General features: G+C 42.4%; 1 protein-coding gene across 4 annotated transcripts in view; it reads left to right on the top strand.

Annotated features, from left to right (window-relative positions):
- PPFIA4 (PPFI scaffold protein A4) overlaps window positions 1-22,348 on the top strand; it is a 3,163,248-nt gene that overhangs the window by 1,940,773 nt on the left and 1,200,127 nt on the right. For all 4 annotated transcript variants that reach the window (XM_085600211.1, XM_085600208.1, XM_085600219.1 and 1 more), the window contains one exon: window positions 12,620-12,701. In XM_085600211.1, coding sequence (XP_085456337.1) covers window positions 12,620-12,701 — 82 coding nt within the window. The remainder of the gene's footprint in view (window positions 1-12,619; window positions 12,702-22,348) is intronic.

Raw genomic sequence — 22,348 nt, 5'->3', positions numbered from 1 at the left:
TGGCGACATGTTGGTGAGTATACTCGCCTCCCCAACAACTGTTTTAAGGGATATAAAGTGCATAGGTCCATATTCAACATCATGGTAAAGAGCCGACAATTCATGATACAAATAAATATATAAATTAATATTAAAACATCATACTCCTTCTTTGTGTTAAGATGCACTTCAAAAAGCTGGCAACTGAATAAAATGTGTCTCATTGAGTTGCAATAAAGAAAATAGGGCAGCTTTACACTTGGAGAATTCATGACTACGCAACAGCGGTAATAAATCCTTCTTGTAGACGGCAAATAGTAGCAACAGAAAAATAGATAATGTAATAAAGTTTGCTCATCACAGTGGCAGTTACCAATAGTAGCCGTGGTGTAACGGATCACATATTAGCCAGCGAATGGAACCTAACCTAAATCTGGCCATTAGGGTTCTCTCATACACATTTTTCACATATAAGGGTCTATTGTTGGCACTGTCTGGATAATACAATAATCCCTAACCATGGGTTTGGCCACTTACATTAATTCCTTGCGGCCTGTCTATGCTTAACAAAGTTATCCTGAACCCAGCATTTGTTCTTTTTCATGGTGGTCTCAGGGTGCTCACACAGATGTAAGCAACGAAGAGCTAGGAAGCCATCTTTGGTATGTTTAATCCATGGGATTGCCAGCCCAAGGTCGCAAAGCAAGCAATCTCTAATGAATGCCCGATTAAGGTCAGCTTGCTTATTTGCCATATTGAGAACTAGAGGACCAAAGGGGCAGCATTAATAGTATTCTGTATGTACTCCATACCTAGCTCTTGGTGCAAGGAAAAATGCGGGGTCGAGGCGGGGGACGCCTAATAACCGGCAGCAGAATCTATTTTACTCCGTCTGCACAAAACCCATTATTTATTTATTTATTTATTTGAGTTTTATATAGCGCTGGCTAGACCCGAAGGTATCAGAGCGCTTTACATAAGGTTCCACAAAATTACAAAATAGGGGGAAGCCCACAGCCCATCTCCTCTATAGCTATCAGGCAGCTCCACCGGGTATCAGTCAAGCAGCTGGGTATCAATGAGAAAACAATTAGAGAGCAAAGAGGAGGGAAAAATGGAGCATAAAGGAGAAAGTGGGTGGAGTAAAGAGGTAAGATGGAGAGTACGATATCCCTGCCTCCCCAAAAACCCATTACATAAGTTAAAATTGGCAAACATTTCCGATTGTATATCTCCAGAATAGGTGCAATAGGTTTTTTGCCAATGGCCATGGTGAGCGAAGAAAGTAGTGCCCAAAGCTCGGGTATAGCGAGCTATCCTATTATTGATGCAGGTTGCCCATGTCCACCTATCATAAAACTCCATGCCCAAGTATGAAAACAAACTTACTCTGTCTAATTTTTTACTATCAATATTTAAGGTACGGGTTTTTGTATTTCTAGGGCTACATACCATTGTAAATGTTTTTGAAAGGTTAGTCTCCAAGTCCAGGTCTCTCATAAAACTAACACAGCTAAAAATGTATCTCTTAAGGCCATTGCCCATCCTTGCCAGGAGAACCACATCATCTGCATATAAGAGTGCAGGCACTGCCTTTTGCTCATCATAAGGAACGTCCATCCAACAGATACCAATGTTCTTTCCAGATCATTTGTATAGAGCAGAAGGAGGATCGGGGCAAGGACACATCCCTGGCGTACCCCATGCTCAACCATTAAGGATTCTGTGCATTCAGCAGCATTGTCAAATCTTATAGATGCTGTGAGATCATAATGTAGGAGTCTTATGGATGAAACCAAACCCCCATCAACACCCAAACTCACTAAAATAGACCACAGCTTAGATATACATACCTAATCTAAGGCACTAAACAAATCCATAAACGCCAAATCAGTAGCGGCACCCGTGACATATTTGTATTTTGCCACAATTAGATGGAGGTTGAGGCACTGTTCAATAGTCCCAAGCCCATTTCTGAAACCATACTGAGTTTGGGATAGGATGTTATTTTTATTTATCCAGACAAGAAGGCAGTCCTAGACTACTCTCTCAATGATTTTGGCTGTAGAGTCTAGGAGAGATATTGGGCAATAACACTTTACATCATGAACATTTCCTTTTTTAAAGGTGGAAACAATTGTTAAGGTGCACCATGACATAGGCACACCCAAACAACAAACAGAATTGAATACTTAGATGAGCACTTAGGCCCAAAATCCTACATTCTCTCTGAATAAATCAAGGGGGACACCGCCCAGTCCCAGTGCCTTCTTACACCGGCTATCAACAATCACCTTAAGCACCTCTTCCTCTTTGAAATCAAGTTTTAAACAAGAGGGATTGACCGTCAGCGCATCTTCAACAGCCCTGTTGTCAGTGGCATACATCCCAGAAAAATGCACCAGCCAGGCCCCTGCCATAATGTGGACCGTTACTTTATCTTGGGATGTCGGAGGAGATAAAACTGACCGTGCTTACTTCCAAAAAGCTTGAGAATCTTTAAGTTTGCAAGCTCGAACTATAGACTCCCATTTCTCCTCCTTCATGGCCAATTTCCTTTTCTTTAGTACCAGTTGGTAAGTCTTTCTGGTGGCTACAATAACACACTGGTAACTAGGGGATTGCTTTAAAGCCCTATGCAGAGATTCATTAGCTGCTCTACACTCTTTGTCAAACCAAGATTTGACAGTCGATCGTGGCTGGGTAATGGATCTAGATAACATCCCTTTAATCCAAGTTAAAAGATCAATAAAGTGACTTAATGTAAGAGCCTGATCATATGTTTACAATTTGCAACCATTTACCAACACTGTACTGTTACAGGCAATCTGGGACATAATATTCTTCACGTTCGCAGTTCGTCAAGCCACTCAACGCCCTGCATCCTTCACATTTAAAACTCGGGGAGGTATAGTTTTAGGCTTATATCACTTCTGCGGGGCTGCTATTTTCACTGCGATGGGATTATGATCACTATAAATCTGTGCCAGCACCTCGCTACTAATGATGGTTGATGACATACTCCAGAAGGTAAAGACAAAATCTATTATGCTCCCAGCGCCCCTTCCTATGAAAGTTGGGAATTCTGGACCAGCAGACCTAGAGACCTTATTGGCTAGATCGAGCTCGGCCAGTATAGAAAACAGGACACGCCCCATAGCGTCCATACCATTATGATCAGCTTCTCGGGCAAGTGGATCACAAATAGCTGATGATAGAGGAGGCTGGTGCCCTCATTTAGCGTTAAAATCACCTGCCACCAGCAGGTTAAAGGTGCATTCTGCTCAAGCCTCCTTTTCTACTAACAAAACAATTACAGAGAAGTTGCAATCACTCTTGCTGGAAAAGTTGTTATTATAGAAATTCATCAAGTAGTCCCTATAGTTACCATCCCAGCAGAGGCCAAAAACCTGTGCCTCACCCGATCTAAAAGAAGAGGAGAAATAGTGCAACTGATGTTAACTTTCAACCAGGCTGACAGTCCCCCTTTGGCTCATTCAGCTGGCGATGCTACTGCTGGCAGGTTAAAACATGTATATCCTTTAAAGGCTACCTCTTTCAATTCCCAAGTTTCCTGCATGAAAACTATATCATAATCAAGAATAAGTGATTGACAACCTTCAATTAAGTCTTTTAAAGCTAGGCCGGCAACATTCCAACTTAAAAAGTTAACAAAGGGGGGATATTTACCACCTTCTACTAAAGATACTCTTACATCAGACCCTTCCTGTAGATTTGAAAGACTGACATGGACTTGCTCCCTATCCAGGTTACCATCATTTAGTAATGGAGGGGAAATAGGCAAGTGAGCTGTGGGTATCTCACTGCTAGACACACCTCCATTGTCCAAGGCACCAGTGCAGTCACGCTTCTTGCTATGCAGTCAATCATTATCCTTCAACCCTGCCAACACAGTAAATCTGTTTTCCAGGGGTACTCACGGGTATAATGAAGATATAGGGAATTCTCTCTTTGGTGCCATTGGCCCATCTGAGCTAAGAGTAGAGGTTGCCAAGTGCTTATAAAAAGACACAAGTGGCAAGATCTTAACAGGACTAGTTTTGACCATTCCAGCCCTCGCTCGACACAATATTAAATTTACAGAGGGGTTACTGAAGTTAATCACTATGTCATCACCATTATACAGTTTTCCGATCCCACCAATTCCCCCTACACATCTTGCCAACAGAATCTCTTAGGAGAAGTCCGAATAGGCACAAACATTGATGTTCAACCAATGTATGGTTTTTGTTCATAAGGCCCTTTGTAGATTCCAAGCTGTCGGCTGGAAGGTTGGGAACATTAGCTAAAATAATTGAGTAGGGAGAAAACGCAGGAGGGAGGTCGATCACAGGAAGGGGGACAAGACTGGAGTGACATCTTTCAGCCTGTTTGACTCTAGTGGGTTGCTCCTCATTATTCCACTGAGTTCCGTGCATGCCCTTGATTGCTGGAGGTTTATTTTTCACAGATCTCACTGCTTTACTCTTTGATTGTAGCCCAGTTTCTGGTTTATAATCTTGGTTTGGACCCAATTTACAAACAGGATTTAACTCATCTACTTGGCCTTTTGCTGGTGCATGGAATTCACCATCCACACCAACTGGCGTATCATTATTGTTTAGGCCTCAACCCCAGAATAAGGTCAGCAGTTAGAGCAAATAATGGGCTTGATGCAGGAGTTCTAGGTAACCTCAAAAAGGAAAGCTTGGGTGAGCCACCAGAGACATGATAGTTGTCCTGGGTGGAGGATCGAGCAGGCGAAAATTCCTCCGATGTAAGGGAAAGACGTCGCTCTACCAATCTAATTTCATTGGAGACCATATGCACAGCCCGTGTCAGATAGTTATCAATCATGGAGCGAGTATCTGGTGGTGGGACGCTAAGTGCCCCAGAAGTGCCCATCCTTTTTCCCATGACCATATAGACAGCAATGGGACAAATATGATAGGTAAGAGAGGAGGTGACCCAGAATACCAAAGCAATCAGAACGTATACATTGGTACCTTTATGTAGAGGTCCTCTTCCCTGCTGCACCGAATGCAAGACTTGAGAGGGATAGCCCAGCCCAGCCTACTCCGGGCCATTCCATGCGTGTCCCGCGCTGAAGTCCCGTAAGTTTATGGCGCTCTGGCCCCTGTCCCTGATGTTGCGGCCTCCCCTGGGGCTGAGAGAGCAGCGGTGGGAACTGTACCCCCCCACCCCCGTGAGGCTAATGCAGCAATGCGGCAAGGATCACTATTATTTTAATTATATTGGACTATTAGGTAATGTTACGTATTGGTGTATATATATTGTGATGCCATGAGCATTGCATTTGGTGCATTTGGTGCACGAGTTATAGTTTATGGTTTCCAAGTCTGTTATCATTGCTTCAATCAAAATATTGATGAAAAGTACATAAAAGGCAAGCAGATATTTTATTAAGATGATGGGACTGTGAACTCCTGAAAGTCCTCTGCTTCTTGATTGATTTTTGGGAGTGCTGCTGCACAGCTGCTGCTATGAAAGGAGTGGATCAGGATGACATGGCCAGCTGCTGCACAATCGTTTACTCGCCCACCCCATGTGCGCCAGGTAGAGAGAGGCCAGCTGCCCGGTCTCCTTCCAGCACCTTCGAAAGGTGTACGTCAGCACAGTTCTGCTTAGGGGGCGGTAATGCACAGAGGAGTCGAGTTGACATCTGCGTGCAAGAACATTGCATTTCCATCACCCTCGAAATGCTGCCACTGGACCTGCATTCCCAGTGTAATGTGCGCACGGCAACGAAGAGGCACATTTATTTGAGCTTCTGTTAACATTTTCAGTTGTTTCTATTTCCTCGTAATGAAACCTATAAACTTAAAAGTGGTGTTTTTTAAGGAACTGATCAAACAAACATTTGCACTCTTCAATCTGAAAATTCACAAGCAATATTTTTAGGTTCTGCCTCCATGTCATATGTTTACGTTTTACAGCATTGCGTGGAAAATACTTTTACACACAGGAATCAGAAATTCGAGTTTCTTCAAATCTACCAGCGCATGTAAATACTCGATCCTTCCATCTGTTTTTGGATAATGGCCAACAATCAGGAATTTTATATATAAGTGGGTTAGGTTTTTTAGTGTTTTTAAACTGGGACATGTTTCTAACATTTTATTGCTGTACTCCTGTAAAAGATGTGTTTTTCGCCAAAAATAAAACTTTAATTATCAAAGCATGACTGAGCTCTCACACAGTTTGAGTAACATTCGTGTTTCCAAGTGGTTGACCATTGACGATTCTGCATTATACCTCTCAGCATGAACAAGTTTTGCTTTAGGGAAAGCTTGTGCACTCACAAGCAGGATTCTGCCGTCGAGGACCAGTTATCATTGTGATGGGTTGGGGGTAAGCCTTCACACAGCAGGCCTTCCTCTGCCCAGTTACCCCTCTGTAATGCTAAGTTGTTACCGGAGAATTTGATCTCACCTGCATTAATTAAACAGACACCCTACTTGTATGGGGCTGGAAGGACTCAACCAATTAATATAATTCCAGAATGTTAATGCAAAGTATATCTGGAGCTCAACCACTGATCAGCCAGAGCAATATTTTTTAATTTAACAAGGTGAGGTGGCACCTAAAAGAAAAAATCCCTCACTTCAATTATCCATTGGTTCAGATAAGCGACGAGCTAGTACCCCTTAGGACGTTGGAACAAAGACAATGTAGCACTGACGTTGGCTCCATTAGGGAAGGTAGGTGAATTGATAGATGGTTTCCCAACCAAAAAGTAAGACCCACAAGCAACCTCACACAAATATATGGTATAGGCCATACAGGCAAAATGTTTCTGCTTCCATACAGAGGCACATAACTGTGTGACACTCTCGACATGCTTTCCGAACTGGAGTGCAGTAGCCCTCCCACATACTCTCCACCGATTTACAGCATCTTCCCCAGCCTACTACTATTCTTTTGACTATGAAAGCCAAAGACTGCGTGCTGCTTTCCCTGGCTTTGAAAATGCCGGTCAATTCTGCCAGCCTGGTAGCCACCTATGAACTAGCTCTCCAATTTTCAAAACCTCATCTCACAAACTCTGTAAATGCCTCTTGACTTAACTGTTGGCTGTTATAGTCCATACCCTTATGTCAGTTCCCATATGTCTCCACTGCCACCTTTTATTTATTTGTGACATAGTAGAGTTCAGTTCTACTTTATTCAATCTAGGAACCCAACTCTCCTGATGTCTTGTGGGGGTGGGGTCATGTTTACCTATCAGTCAAGAGGCAATCATCTAAACGAGTCCATATGCATCCTAGATATTGTATCCGCAATCTCATTTTCACAGCAGGGCTAGGTCATGGAAGTTATGTTCAACGTTAAACATCTGAGTACCAAAGTGTTCACTAGCCTCACAATGTCGGGAGAGCATTGGAATGCTTGTTCAGTACCTGCGCATTGGATCAGCTGTATGACGAGAACATTAGGGTACTGTTGAATAGCTGTTCCCCAACATCATTGTCTCTAGGATGGGTTTCAGCCCCAGGAAGTTGATGTTATTAACAGGAAGGGCAACACTCCAATGTAAGATACTGGAGTATTAGTTGAGGGGTGTGAAAGCCCATCTCAAGTCATAATCGCATTTCTTATCAGGGTGAGTAGCAAACGTTTTAATAGCATGCACCCTGCCCATTGAGGGCCCGCCATAGGCATGACTTGTAAGTATTCAAAAGGAAGGAAGGCCTGGCAAAAGATTTGTTTTGTCAGGTCGAAATGGCAGTTTGAAATCGGCACACACAGGCTGTACTGTAAGCATGGATGTCATTTAGGGGTTGCCAGGGGTCGCCGCTGTGACCCCTAACTCGCCATTTGTGACTCCTGGCATTGCCTTTGTGATCCCTGGCCTCAGAGGTGGCAAAATCAGTGCCAGGAATGCAGTGACCGCTTCTATGCACGGACGTTGGTTGGGGCTCTGCTTGCTTTGTTTTCAGTTACTTTTTATTACACTAATAGTGAATACTATATTAGTCCCCATCTCTGTAATAAAACATGGAGTACAATTAGGTGGAACATGACCTCTAGGAGAGGTGAGTAACACAATGTTTCTAAATGTCTATTGCTTGTGTGCTCACAGGTGTGAGTGTGTTTACGTGCAGGAGAGTGTATGTAATTGTAAGTGAAAGTGAAGGTCAAGGGCATGTGATTTCACTTCTGCTATGCGTGGCATTTTGGCGAATTGACACCCATGGCTGTAAGGACAGGCCTGTAGTCATGTTTCTAGAGCTATTTTAGTGGGTGGCACAATGAGTGGTGCAGGCCCACTAGTGGTGTTTCACTTACAGGCCCTGGGTTCATGTAGTATCCTATACTAGGGGCTAAGTAAATTAAATGTGCCAATTAGGTGTATACCAATTTAGCTGTGTTCAAACGGGAGAGCACGAGTACCTTATCACTGTTTGGCAAGAGTGTGTGGAGTCCTATGGCCAACAAAAATGGGTTCAGCTTAAGAAAGCAAATATCTAGGGGAATACCACTCAATCAATAGCCATTTAGAACACCCACCATTTGGTCACTGTATTGGGCAGTATTTTTTGCATAGCCCTGAAATATATACTTTCTATACATTTACATAGCTCCAGATCTCTGGCGTTGCCTGACTCCACCACATAGATACTTCCATCTAAATTATCCAAAAGTTCCTTCCAGGTCAACAGGTCGAGTCTGGTGTACTTATTGAGTCTTGTGAAAAGGAAAGGGTGTGCTAGGCTGGAACTTGCTTGTGCCAGACACACTGAGGATGGCCTACCCAGAGGGATGGCAATGTTTAACTGTCTAACCAAGGAGTGGAGCTGTCTCAAAAAGACCTTGTTGGCTTATAGGCAATCAGTCACCACCTCTTGAAAAGTTCCAACCTTGTCTGCGGTGTCTGCACTCCTACTTGATCATGTACAACTGAACTGGAATAAAACACAGTGATACTATCTGTGCACATTGCTTATTTGTAACCATACCTTGGGTATGAAGATATTCATTATGAACCAGAGGCGAATTTCTGTGCCGAGCCTTTGCTCTATGTGGACTTTCAGAACAGAACTGAGTCAAACTTTATTTGTTCGTCGCTAGGTTTTTATCTTGCACAAATACAAGAAACAGTAGTGCGACAAAAAGTCTGCAGTACCTACTATAAAATATAATTCATAAGGTCACGAACTGAATTGATTTAATCCCAAACAAGGCTTCGAAAACATAGTTATTCACGAAAACAATGTAAATATTTATTGACCGCAATCTAATCATACTTACAGAGGTATCTGGAGTATCCTGGCACTGAAAAACAGATGTTTATTGCACTGAATAGCAGTATAATCTACTTTATCGACTTTGCATGATTAAAACTGTGTATGGGCCTGTTGGCATTCACAAATGTGACCATGAGGTCAACTAAATTCTTGGAGTGGATTAACTCTTTTGGCAATATGTGCCTTTAGAAATAATACGGCTAGCTAGTTTGGCTGCAGACCACACATCAGTTCCAGACAGACACTTATCTACTACACATCTTACTAACCATATTACGCTTAAATCTGCCCTTCTTAGTAGTTCGAGCTCATTGGCAGCCCCTTTTTCCTAGCAAACCGTAAAACCAGCCTCCTCTTCATTGCTCATTATTCTGCAAAACAAAAAAAGAGTTTGCTCTGGTTTATTTGTACATGGCGCACCTACCACTTGAAGCTCGGTTTAAACCCCCCATCTGTAGTGTTATGTTAAGAGAGCTTGTATAGCATCTAGCAGCCCCAGCAACAGGTCTTCCCAGTGCTGAACCCAAAAAACAAAGGAAACGAGACTGCCTGGACAGAGGGGGGCAGGAGTAGAGGGAGCTAACTGGGGAAGAGCCAGGTCTTAAGGGATTTCCCAAAGTGCAGATGGTACTAGTTCTTCCTGAGGGAGAGAGAGAGATTGTCCCATAAGGTCGGGGCCAAGGTTCTGAAGGGACGGCCTCCTGCACTTGCTCTCTTGAAACAGGGAACAGAGGCCAGGTTGAGGTTGGCCAATCAGAGAGATCGTGATGGCAGATGGAGTGATATGAGATTGTCAAGGATAGGGGTCCCCCACGAGTGCAGGGTCTTGTGAGCGATGCACAAGGTCTTAAAGTATATTCTCTTGTCAACAGGAAGCCAGTGTAGCTTCTGGCGAAGCCCCAGGGCAGAACATAATTTTGGGAGGGAGAAGAGCAGCCTAGCTGCAGCATTTTGGGCTAACTGAAATCTCCTAATGACAACAGGGCTGGCTTTAGGGCGATGCGACCGGTGCCACCGCACCGGGTGCTGACTCTTCAAGGGGGCGCTGTCCTTGGAAGTATTTTATTGCTTTAGATGCACCTGCTGCTGTATTGCTAGCCTCCAGCAATTCTCATACAGCCATAAGTTTTGTCTAGTGGAAGTTTTAACTCATTTTTTGGTAGCACAGAGGGTTAATAAGCCTGCTGCCAAGAATGTGTACCATGCAAATCAGAAAGTGCATATATTTTAAATCAGTCAGCGCTTTTGACAGAGATCCTTTTGTTACTGGCAGTGTAGATGTTAAAATCCTAACATGGAACAGTGATCTAATAACTATCAAAGAGCTGCATGCAAACTGCAAGATATAGATTAGAGCATTATGATTTTTGCTCTGTCTTTGATTATTCTAATGTTTCAAAAAGGGTTCATTTTGGTAAGAATAAAAAATCTCTATTATTAAATGTAACCCCAAACCATGGGGATATGTTTTCAATTATGAGTCTGTGCTTCTCCAGACCAAGCACTCTTAAACTAAAATGTCTACCAGTATGGATGACATGTGACTCCTACACCTTGTAGTCTTCTGGCTTATGTAACATTTCCTATGCACTGATTTACACACTTATGATTGATTATCTCTGTGTAGTGTGTGATGTAAAGTGCTCTGACACCCTACACTGGTATAGGAGGTGCCATACAACTAATTAAATACATATGAGAGAGAGTGATTATGGAGACTTGAGGGGGCACTGTGAAAGGGTGGCAGTGAGGGAGCCTGTGGGGGGCGCCAACAAACATTGTGGCACTGGGCGCCACCGGTGCTACAGCCGGCCCTGAATGACAACGCTGTTGCTCCTAGACAAAGGACATTACAGAAGTCAAAACAGGACATAATAAAAGCTTGAATGATTGCCTACCTTGTGCGGCGGTTGAAAGAAAACCTATGTGGGTTTAAGGCTTCTCAGGAGCCTGAAGCAGGTGCCCATCAAAGATTTGGCTTGGGTCTTGAAGGTCAGGTTGTCGTCCATCCGGATTCCTAGATTTTTAATCACCGGTTTGGGCTTGGGAGGTGGTCTGACACCAGTGGTCGCCTTAGGTGTGGTAGTGTTTTCCTAACAGAAGAATCTTGATCTTGTTGGCATTTAATCTCAAGCAATTGTTGTTCCTTCACTTAGCAACTGGAAGCATTCCTTTTTGAAAATTGGGCATGTGTTGCATTGCGTTCTCGGAAAGAGAAAGAATGAGCTGGGTATCATCGCATATGATACCAGTGCGAACCTGAGTGATTTTACAACCTGTGTGAGTGGTTGGATGAAAATTGGGTAGGGCTCAAAGAAGAGCCTGAGAGACTCCATAATGCAGAGATTGCTGGTGGGATGCAAAGGGAGGTGAGATAACCTGGAAGGTGAGCTTGCTCAAAAAGGATGAGAACTAGGACAACACTGGCCCGCGTACACCTTGGTCATGTAAGCACTTTAGTAATATTTTATGTGAGACCATGTCGAATGTAGCGTTCAAGTCGAGCAGGATCAGTGCGGAAGACCTGCCTTCATCCATTGAGCTATGGAGATTCGCTGTCACATCTAATAGGACGGATTCTGTGCGGTGTGCGGTGAGGTATCCAAAATGTGGTGTTCTTACAAAAACTTTATCTGAATTCTGTTGACATATTTCTCCGTTACCTTAGCCAGGAAAGTTAGAAGGGAGATAGCGTGATAGTTCTCTGCTTCGTGGAATCCAAAGATTGTTTTAAGCAAGGGAGTGACATTGGCATGTTTCCATAGAACAGGCACTGAGACGGAAGACAGGGAGAGTTTGATAATTGGTTACTTGTCTGTTTTAGAATTAAACTCAATAAAGTGAGAGGCATAGTAGCCCTTAATCCTTAAGGGAACTTGGGTCAATCCATGTGTGGATGTGGTCCTTGTTAAAGAGATTTATAACGTTACTCACAGTGAAGTTATCCAGTGGCTGAAGTGGGCTCAACCACTGCATGCTGTAGAAGGGGAGGCAGAGTAAATGTGAATGACAAAATTCCAGACCAACCAATGAAGAGAGCTGACTGAAAGCCCCTGTAAGTAAAATATACACCTCATTTTTGCAAAATCAAATGGTCTTGCCTAACACAGACCTAAAGAAAGCGGGTCAGTTTATTAAGATGCCCTGGCGTTCACAGATTTCCTTTTCCTGTACAATAGCTGGGCTAAAGATTCTACGTCTCAGTGTGCAGAACCAAAAACCAATTGTCATAGCATGAAAAACGTGAGTTCAATTAAAGTGTTAAAGCATTTGAACATTGAGTGACGTGCCCTGGATGTGGTGATGCATTACAGAAAAAAGTGCAGAGCTTGTTCTGTGGAAATGTTCGAATGCCTCTCTTTCTGTTGCAGGCACGTGCTTTTAGAAGAGGCTCGGAGGAGAGGCATGCCATTTGCCCAGTGGGATGGGCCTACTGTCGTTTCTTGGTTGGAGGTAATGTTCTTAATAGTCTCTTTAATTAATATATTGTACGTTCAGTTATGTTCTACTGCCTGTTTTCTTAAAAAAGAAGCCTTATTCACATATGAAATCCTCAAAACAAATATATTGCACCAGAATTTTACCTATATATTTTTTCTCATGGTGGATTTATTCTATTTGTCTATTTTAAATTCAAAGTCTGCCATCAGACGTCTCGTGTCTTTGTCTCAGCTTCCCAGAACAATTTACATACATACCTTTCAATATTCACGTTTTACTGGAGTACACAAACATCGAGCACAACTTAATCCATTGGTTAATGCTCTGCATTCATTTGGAGTCGCTAATAACATGTCTTACTGCGGGAAATTAACTAGCCGGCTGGAACTTCTGAGGTTGGAAAAGTGAAATCAACATCACTGTTCCAAGGGGAGGGTCAAGGTCAGGTCATTGGTGGTTGCATGCCATCTAGTGGTACAAATGACCATGGGTGAAATGTGATTTTTTATGCACCTTTCATTGCCGTTTGTCTGCATGGCATACATACACTTTGGATTTCAGTGGTTATAAAAATTCACCCCTGAATCTTGTCAGGCATCATTTTTCTCATAAGTGGAAGCTTGAGACACTGCGTTGCTCTGTTAGGCAAATTGTTATATGTTATACTGGGGCAGAGAACAGACCGAAGCACTGAAACAAAAGGGCACCCATTTCAAAACTGGTTAGTAGAAAAAGTAACCCACATTTCTACCTAGAACAACTATGAACTTCTTAAGCGCTGCTGTGTGTTTGGTCTCTGAGGGATGGGGACCCGCAGGCATTAGTGATTGACACAGGCAGTGTGTGTGGTAATTAGCTGTTTTCTTCCCTGTCATATCCCTTCTCATCTACCCTCAAACTGCTTTTGCTCCACGAAAATTGCCTTTGATGAAATACTGGCGCTCACAATGGGCCTTTCTGGTTTCCTCTTGCTTGTCCCCCTCCTTCCTCTCTCTGGTTACTTCTACCATCTCCACTGTCCGCCTTCTTTGCTTCAGGAGAGTATGCAGTCTTATGCTGGATCAAAAAGGTTATTGGCAGGTTGCATGCAGTGCTTTGCAGAAAACAGTTTAACCTTCCTAGATCTTTTAGTATTATTAAACGTGTTATCAACAGATTACTCACAAATCTCCTTAGCAGGCACCTTATCCGTCTGAGCAATATATTGGAAGCATTATACTAGAGGGAGCTTCATGCACAGAGATCACCAGGTGCCTTAATTCCCCAGCAGCTGCATTAACCCACAAAGACTGCTGGCCAGTGGTTACACTTGGCCAGCAGATATATATACCTGTAAGATACCTCGATTTGTAATGTTCCAGTTGGTGTTAAGTGAGGGCAAGTGGGAGGGATTAAGTTTCAATCTTTTTGCTGCAAACTCAACCTTTCGTTCTTCTAGGGGGAGTACAATAAACACCACTGTGTGGATGTTCCTAACTCCCATTAACATTCCTAGTAAACTGCATGATTGTGATAAATCGTCGAAATTATATGCATAGGTAAAAGTAGCCAGGTATGTATGTTGTGTGAATATATTATGTAAATAGAGAAATGGTTCTGCAAAAGGCATGTCACTTTCAGATCGCCTTCAGGTGGACAGAGCCTAAAGATTGGGATTTCACTTACAGGAAGCATGGCAGCCCTACACCTGGCAAACCTGACGACACCAAAGACACATTTCTATCAAGGGCTAGACACATGTGAACAGATAGCGAGTGTCTCCTTCAGAGGGTCACAACTAGGAGGAAAAACACACAATGGGGATAAATCTCCTTTGGCAACCTATAAAGTTCTTGATTGAAGACGTAGACCACGTCAGCGAAGTTAGCAATGCACCACACTCCCCCGCACATCAGGAAGGAGAACGAGCAAGACACAGGTCCAGAGCAAGGACTTCTATGACGATGTTTCACCAAAGCGCTTGAAGGAAAATGACATCAACAGCAGAAGATTCTAGGAAAGACAACAGATGAAAGGATAATTCCAAAGGAAGAATCCAAAGTGCTGAGAAATACGGGAGACAAAAATGTGCTGCAAGTGGCCGAAGACTGAATCACAAAATGGTGGAACTATTGCGTTGGGATACATTTTTCTTTTTTACATGCTGTCTTTTATATGCCTAAACTTTTAATGAGTGAGCCTATATGCTTCACTCCAGCAACACAGGTTAAAGAAGACCTGTTCACTCCTGCTCATCACTACACAGTATGCTGCCACCACTACGCTTGTGCTGCCTAACTCCTGGTAAAGACAGTAGCTTTTCACAACTATGGAGGCAGCGCTTTGGGCACCTCTTCCAGTCCAACAAGACCTTCCACATTAGGGATCCAGACATCAGTCCAGTTGGGGCGCTCAGGGCTGGGGTGCTCATGAGGAATAATTATTCTTCCCATTAAATAACATTAGAGCAAATGGGGCAACAGCACAACAGAGCTCCCGTCTGGTTCCAAATGCTGTTTCTATCTTTGACTGCGGCTCACCATTACAGAAATGAAATAATTAGCCAGTGAGAGAACAGCCAGCCTCTAACCATATCACATGTCCTTCTTCCACACAATAACCAATTTTAAATAATTTAAGCCAAAGCAAATACTTTAAAAAACAAATATACGTAATGATACAGTAAAACCCACTATGCCATCTAGAATGATATATTAAAACATATTATGACATAAAAATCATAACAAAACTTTATACTGACTCCTTTTCAAGACACAACAAAGTCCTTGCCTTTTAAAATCCATCTATCTTTCACAGTAATGATGTCTTATCCCTTCCATACCCTGAAAAGCCAACGATGAAGGTGAATCTGCAGCAGACTTCTCACTAACACCACATTCAATATTTTCTCTTGCCTGACCAACACCTGCCTTTTAACTACACATTCACAGTTCCACCATTGTCCATTGATTCATTTCACAGCGCATCCTTTAACACTTACTTCAGCAATTTCCTGCACCGGTTCGTACATCAAATTCTCTTTCTACACCAAATTACTGAGCTTTTTAATACGCACTAAATCACCAATTGAGCAAGCTATCCTCTTTGTTCCATGAAACATGTCATACCTACTCTTACTCTTCATCTGACTCTTTAAGCTTATATGTCTGATGCCCTCAAGCATTCAACCCAGTTCACAACCTGACACCACTTTCAACTTTCCTTTAATTCTATATAACCACATAGGAAACACCTTGTCACTAGCTGTTCAACCGCTCTAAACTACAAACAGCATGATACTAGTAATGCTAAGAAGAGTGTTATAATATGCCCACAACATTGCTTGCAAATAGTCTTCAACTCACTTAAACTTCACCTCCAGCCATTTAGAAAGAAAAGTAATCCGCTAAAACAATTATGTATTTCTGTTGAAAAGGAGCAAGAAAATCTACTCTCAACCTTTCCCAAACTTCTTCTGGGCACCCAACATCTCCCATTTGACGTTTCCAGCACCATAACCCTTTGTCATTAGCTCATCAAACTAAACCCTTTTCAACACAAAGCTCAACAACCCTGTTTATAGTTGGCCACCAAAACCTTTCCCTCAATCTCTTTTTATTGCTGTCATATCCAAATGTCCTTCATAACTAATTTCAAGCAATCTTGTTCTAACAGTGCATGATGGAAATAGTTTGTCATTTCTAAGAAGAAAATCATCCTCTAAAGAATGTTCATTTAGACTTTTGCTTTAAGGTTTAATATGAGGTGGTAAAGAATTCTCACAAGGCCATCCTTTAATAACAAACTTCATAACTGATCAGTTCTGGTCTTTGGTAAGTTCATCTCTCCATCCTGTCTCACTTACATGCTTGCTGTCAGACTAGCACACACTAGCAACCAAACATTTACTGTCATCTTTATCCTCACGAGAGCTCTCAGGTGGCCATCCTTTAAAAACAAACTTCATAACTTTGATCTGTTCTGGGTCTTTGGTAAGTTCATCTCTCCATCCTGTCTCACTTTCTCAATTACGTGCTTGCTCTCAGACCAACACACACTAGCAACCATACATTTACTGTTCGCCTTATACTCCATTGTAGCAAATGCAACATTTTCAGATATAGGTAAATGAAAAAGGAAATTAACATTAGAACCCTTCAAAATAGAGACTAAAGGTTTGTCGTCTGTGCTTAAAATAAACTTCGTACCCCCGACATAAGGTTTGAATTTCTTGACTGCCCAAGAGGAGGCAAGCATCTCCTTCTCAATGACTTTATATTGGCATTCATGATTCCTTTATGTTTGGTATGCTAAAGCAATGGCTATTGTTTCCTTTTGACAATACAGTTCCCAAACCTACACTGCTAGCACCAACAGTGATGCATAACTTCTTCACAGGAACATATGCACTTAACAGTGGTGCTTGAATATGGACTGGAGTATGCTCAGGGAAAAGACAGTATATTGCGCTAGAGGCCGCCCTCGGAAGTGGCACGCCATCTGGGGGCGGTGGAATCAATACAGGGGGGGAATATGTCTTGCCCCTGATTTGGATCCCCCCGAGGAACAGCTTTCTTCTTGACATTCTTTCCAGCTCAGTATATAAGATGCGATGGTTAATTGACCTCTTGGGCCTCTGCTGTCCCCCTTCTTCCTCTTATCACAGTACTGTGACTGTTAGATGATTGGGGTCCGGCCTCCCCTGGGGGGCTATCACCATGGGCATTCAGTGTTCTTGCCTTGCTGGGGTTTGTTGTGTGTTTGCGTTTATTTAAAAATGGAACCTTTTCACTGCTCCTTAATGCAATGTGGACGCTTCTCTGTCCTTCTCTACCGAAGCTGCCGAACCTCCGGGTTGTCGGCTGAATAGCTGTGTCCAGACTCTTGAAGAATTAAAGGTTTAAAAAAAAAAAAAAAAAAAAACAGTGGTGCTTGCATGAGCATACACTTGATAGATGAGAAATTGTTCTTTGCGTATGACCCCATATAAATTGGGCCTTTTTCTTCAACAATCTATACATAGGTTCCGTCATACTGGCAAAATATTAAAATAATTTCATGTAGAACTCATGAAGGGCCACAATTGGTCACAACTCTCTGGTGCTAGTGCTTTTTCTGTTGCTTCTAACTAGCCAGGTCTGGGCTTAATTTCACAAGTAAGGAAAGGGAAAGGTTGAGAGTATGACCTAAATATTCCAAACTATTAACTCCCAAAACACATTTATCTCTCCTAGTTTTTATTCCTTTCATTCTGAAGGCATTTCACAATTGTCATAAATGATGCTCTATGTTCTTCCCAAGGACTAGAACATCGTCTTAGAAAGCCAAAACACCACTCAAGACACACAACACATGACTCATCAGCCTTTGAAAAGCAGCCTTTGGCAGAAGGCTACCTAAATGACATCCTCCGGAACTGAGACACGCTATTCAGTGTAACAAAAGTCATCCAATGACATGATTATTTTGTAAGTACAACCTGGTGATACGCTGATCCAAGATCAAGTTTAAAAAAAACCTTCACCCCACTCAAGTGGTCACCATTAACCCTGGGTGGAGTTCGTGGAGTTCCGCTACACGGAATTCCGCAAAGTGGCAAAAAACTCCTACGCGCTACACCGAGTTCCGTGAGTGGCAGAGTGTGTTAGGTCATGCAGTTCACTGTGATTTTGAGCACCGGGTGCTTTTCCTGCGTACGGCACATGTGAGTTGCAAGAGGGCGAAGCTGCCTTTCTGGTGCTCGAATAGATTTCCTACTCGAGCTGCAGCTTTCTCAGCGCAAACAGAAGTTCTCTCAACGGGAGTGGTCGCGACCTACCGCGACCACTCGCATCTAGAAATCCAACCACTCGCGCTGAGAAACCTCACCAGGAGGCTGATTTTTCTCACTCATGCTCACCAACTAGATCTTGGTGAGTGCGAACAAGGAATGGTATCACCGGCAGGTGGATTTTCCTCGCTCGTGCTTGTCAACTTGACGTGGGAACTCTGCGTGCTCTTCGGAGTGTGGTAAACTCTGCAAACTCCGTGAACGGAGTGGAGTTCACCGCCCAGAGTTAGTCACCATATCATCATTTCTGGGTAGAGGATACACTTCAACCCAGAAAGCTTTATTGAGACTGCATAAATCTATGCTTATTCTTTGTTCCTTATTCTTCTTTCATGCCACAACTATTGGTGATAGCCATTACTAAGATTCAGTTAGCTCGATTACACCTTCCTTAGCCATCTTCTTTAGGAACATTGAAAATTCTTCTCATACACTCAATGGTACACATCTCATCTTATGTTTAATAGGTTCTGCTCCTTATTTTACTTTAATAACGTGCTCCAAATTTTTTATCTCACAAAATTCTTTACCAAAAATGTTAGAATATTGCTTCAAAAGTTTTATTGTTTGTTTCCACCTGAACTTCCTTCAACTTCTCTCAGCCACAAAACCTGCTGACAACATCCTGGTTTTAATACAATACTCAAACAACCCTGGTAATGCCAATGCAGAACGTCGGGTCCTTCAACAGAAACATACACTTTACCTTGAACAGACTTTAATCTAAGACCAATGATGGTTTCAAAATACCCATCAAGATCAATTTTAGAGCTGTTATACCCACCAGGATTGACATATAGTTGGCTAAGATTATGATTTATATTCTTCTCATCCAAAGTAGTATGTGAAATGATGGTAATTTTGGAACCTAAATATGCAGTAAGTGGAACCATTAAACCACTACACAGAAATCTTCTGTGTGATCTCTAGCCATTGGCACATCTTTCTCACATACATTCACACACAAGACCAAATTATTAACATTAGCACTTAAACTTTGGTCATCTTGTTCCTCAAACACAACATTAACTCTGTCCAATCATAACTCATTTTATACATCATTCCTTTTTTTGCTGGACAAATTTCAAAAGAAGCAACCTAATTTTTCAAACATCATGTAATATAAACTCCCTCAAAAAGAACGGCATTCTTTTTTTTATGTGAAATACTTGTCAGCAGTGCTCTTGCCATTCTTCACCAGATGAAGAACAGTTTCTTCTTGCAATTTGATCGATGTTTTTGCAGAAACTTTAGATTCCTCAATACAGTTAGCAATTTCTAAAGCATTCTCTAAAGTGGAATTTTTGCAAGTCAAAGACCTTTCTTGGAACATTTTGTTGTAACATCTGTTAACTAATAGGTCTCCAAATATATTGCGCTGTAAAAGTAGCAAATTCACACTTTGTAGCTAGTACCCTGATTGTTGTCAACTGTCTCATTTGCCTGTTCATGAGAAAAATGTTAGCGTCTCCTCACCACCAAGTTTGGTGGTTTGGAAAAAAGCGTTTGCAATCTCTCGAAAGCCTGATCATATTCACCCAGCTCATCCTCATTCTCCTCTGGCATATACTCAGATAAATATTCAAAGATTTCTTGACCTTCTAAGCCAAGGGAATGTTAAAAAAAAAAATGTTTCCTGTCTGCATTAACTTTGAACCCATCAGTTGCCCCAAGGTAGGCATTTGAAGCTCTAAGCCATTCCTTCTATCTGATTTGAGGTTCTCCTGAAGATTGCAAAAATGGAGGTTGCAGGTTTATAGATTGCATGTTGGTTATCCAAAAATGTTCCTTTAAAAGCGAATACAAAGATAATGGTTGGTACTCAGAATGGTAGGACTGTTTCAATTATATTTAGTTGTTGCCAGTAATAAAGCTTGACAATAAATAAGAAACTGGTGTAGAAAATACATCAACACTATAACAGTAAAAATAAGTAGTTCAGTTATTGAAAAGCCCTCATTTGCTACATGAAATATGGCTGGCAAGCTAAGTTTGTGATCATGAATACAAGTTAATGTAATACAACAATGGGAAAGTGAATTAGAAATTCCCAACAGGCGCCCACGCTGATGTCGCATGCAGAAACTCAGATGGTAGTTATGTCAGCAGAGAATTAATCAGTCAAAGATAGTGGCCACACTGACAACACAGACGTGATGATGTGCGCATAGTCCAAGGAAAATAGGAAATGGTGGCTGAGAGCACTGATAAAAGACAGCAAACAGATGCTGTTGCCCCTTTCAGTTGGTTAATGGTTGTGCCTCTGGAGCAAAGTTCACTCACACAGGAAAATTCAACATTGTTGCTCCTGAATGACTGGAGTTCATGATGGCTGTAATGTTCGGTGTGGTGAGCTGTTCCCATGGGGTGAGTTGTTTAGTGGGGAAGGCTTCCTTTGGGGTGAGGAGGCTGAGGAAGTCAGTGGGTTGGGGCTCAAAGTCCCTGTAGATGGTGGATATCTTGTTGTGGAAGTGATTTGCTAGAGTGCTGCAGAGTTCCTATGAAGGAGGAATTGTGTTCCTAGTGGCTGTTGGGCAGGAGAACTCTCTGACAATGCTGAACCTTGGTGCGGTTGGCACTTACCTCCATACGGTCTGCAAGAGCATCCTTTTTCATATCTGACTTGGTGGTATTTGCTGAGGGCTGACTTGAATATGTCTCAGTGTGTAGTATTTTTGTTGCTTCACCATATTCTCTCCAGTTGTTTGCTGCTGCATTTCATTGTACTGAGTTCTAGTGTGCACCAGCTGGCTTGTTTGGTGGATCTGTGGGCTTTGGATGTTTTGATAGAGTGACTAGGTTGGCAGCTTTGGTGATCCAGGTCTTGAAGTTCTGGACTGCTTGTCCCAGGTAGGTTGCAACGTTGGGCTGGGTGGTGTTGAGGGCGTCCATCCATTGGGTCTGTGTCATTTTGCTATAGCTGCAAAAGGAGGTGTTGTGGGTTTGAAGGCGTTGCGCAGTGCACCTGCGATGATAAAGTGAATAATGGAGTGGTCGGTCAAGGAGAATTACTCTGTCACTGAATGTGAAGATAGGGTCCAGTGTGTGTCCTACTCTGTATGTGGGGTCAGTGACCAGCAGTGAGGTCGATGTTGTTCATTCGTTTCACGAGGTTGGCGGAGTTAGTGTCTGTCGAGACGTCCAGGTGGAAGATGAGGTCTCTAAGGAAGATGTAGTGCTTGGACTCAATGGTAGGTGGGGCGATGAAGTCGGTTATGGAGTCACTGAGGCCAGTGCGTGGTCCTGGCGGTCTGTAGTAGAGGGTGCCTTTGCAATTCTTTGTGACTCTCTCTAAGACCAACAATCGTATCTCATTTTCATGATGTTTGGCCGACTGAAAATGTTCCACCAATGTTGCTCCCCGTGTCACACATAGTATGCAGCTACAATGTTGCAGAATTCTAGTTTTACTCCTCAGGCCCACATATGCAAGATCGCATGGACACTTGATCATGTAAATCATGTCTGTGCTCTTACAATTAGTAAAATAACTGAGAGCGATCTTGCAGTTATTGTGTATAGATTCCTTTATTTCATATGCAAGGTCGCAGACTTTAGATCTGCTGCAATTGTAGTGTACTTTCTTTGGTGGTAAGTTTAAATGTGTGGCATTTCTGATTGCTCATGTCAGTATAGTAGAGCCTTTACTACATGATCCCTGATATTTTTGCCTCTTTGGAAGGCAAAGATCGGTTTCTTTGTTGTGTCCTACTCTTCTTGGACTAACTCCCAATGTCTGTCAATTATTATTTTTATTTAATTACTCCATGTGCAGAAAGTGGTACCACTCTAGTCTGCTGCTATTGACATTATCACATTCCCTAGTTTCCAGTAGTACATTTCTTTGACA

The sequence above is a fragment of the Triturus cristatus genome, chromosome 1_2, assembly GCF_964204655.1.
Source record: "Triturus cristatus chromosome 1_2, aTriCri1.1, whole genome shotgun sequence".
NCBI lineage: Eukaryota > Metazoa > Chordata > Amphibia > Caudata > Salamandridae > Triturus > Triturus cristatus.
This window is presented reverse-complemented; position numbering and strand designations above follow the sequence as displayed.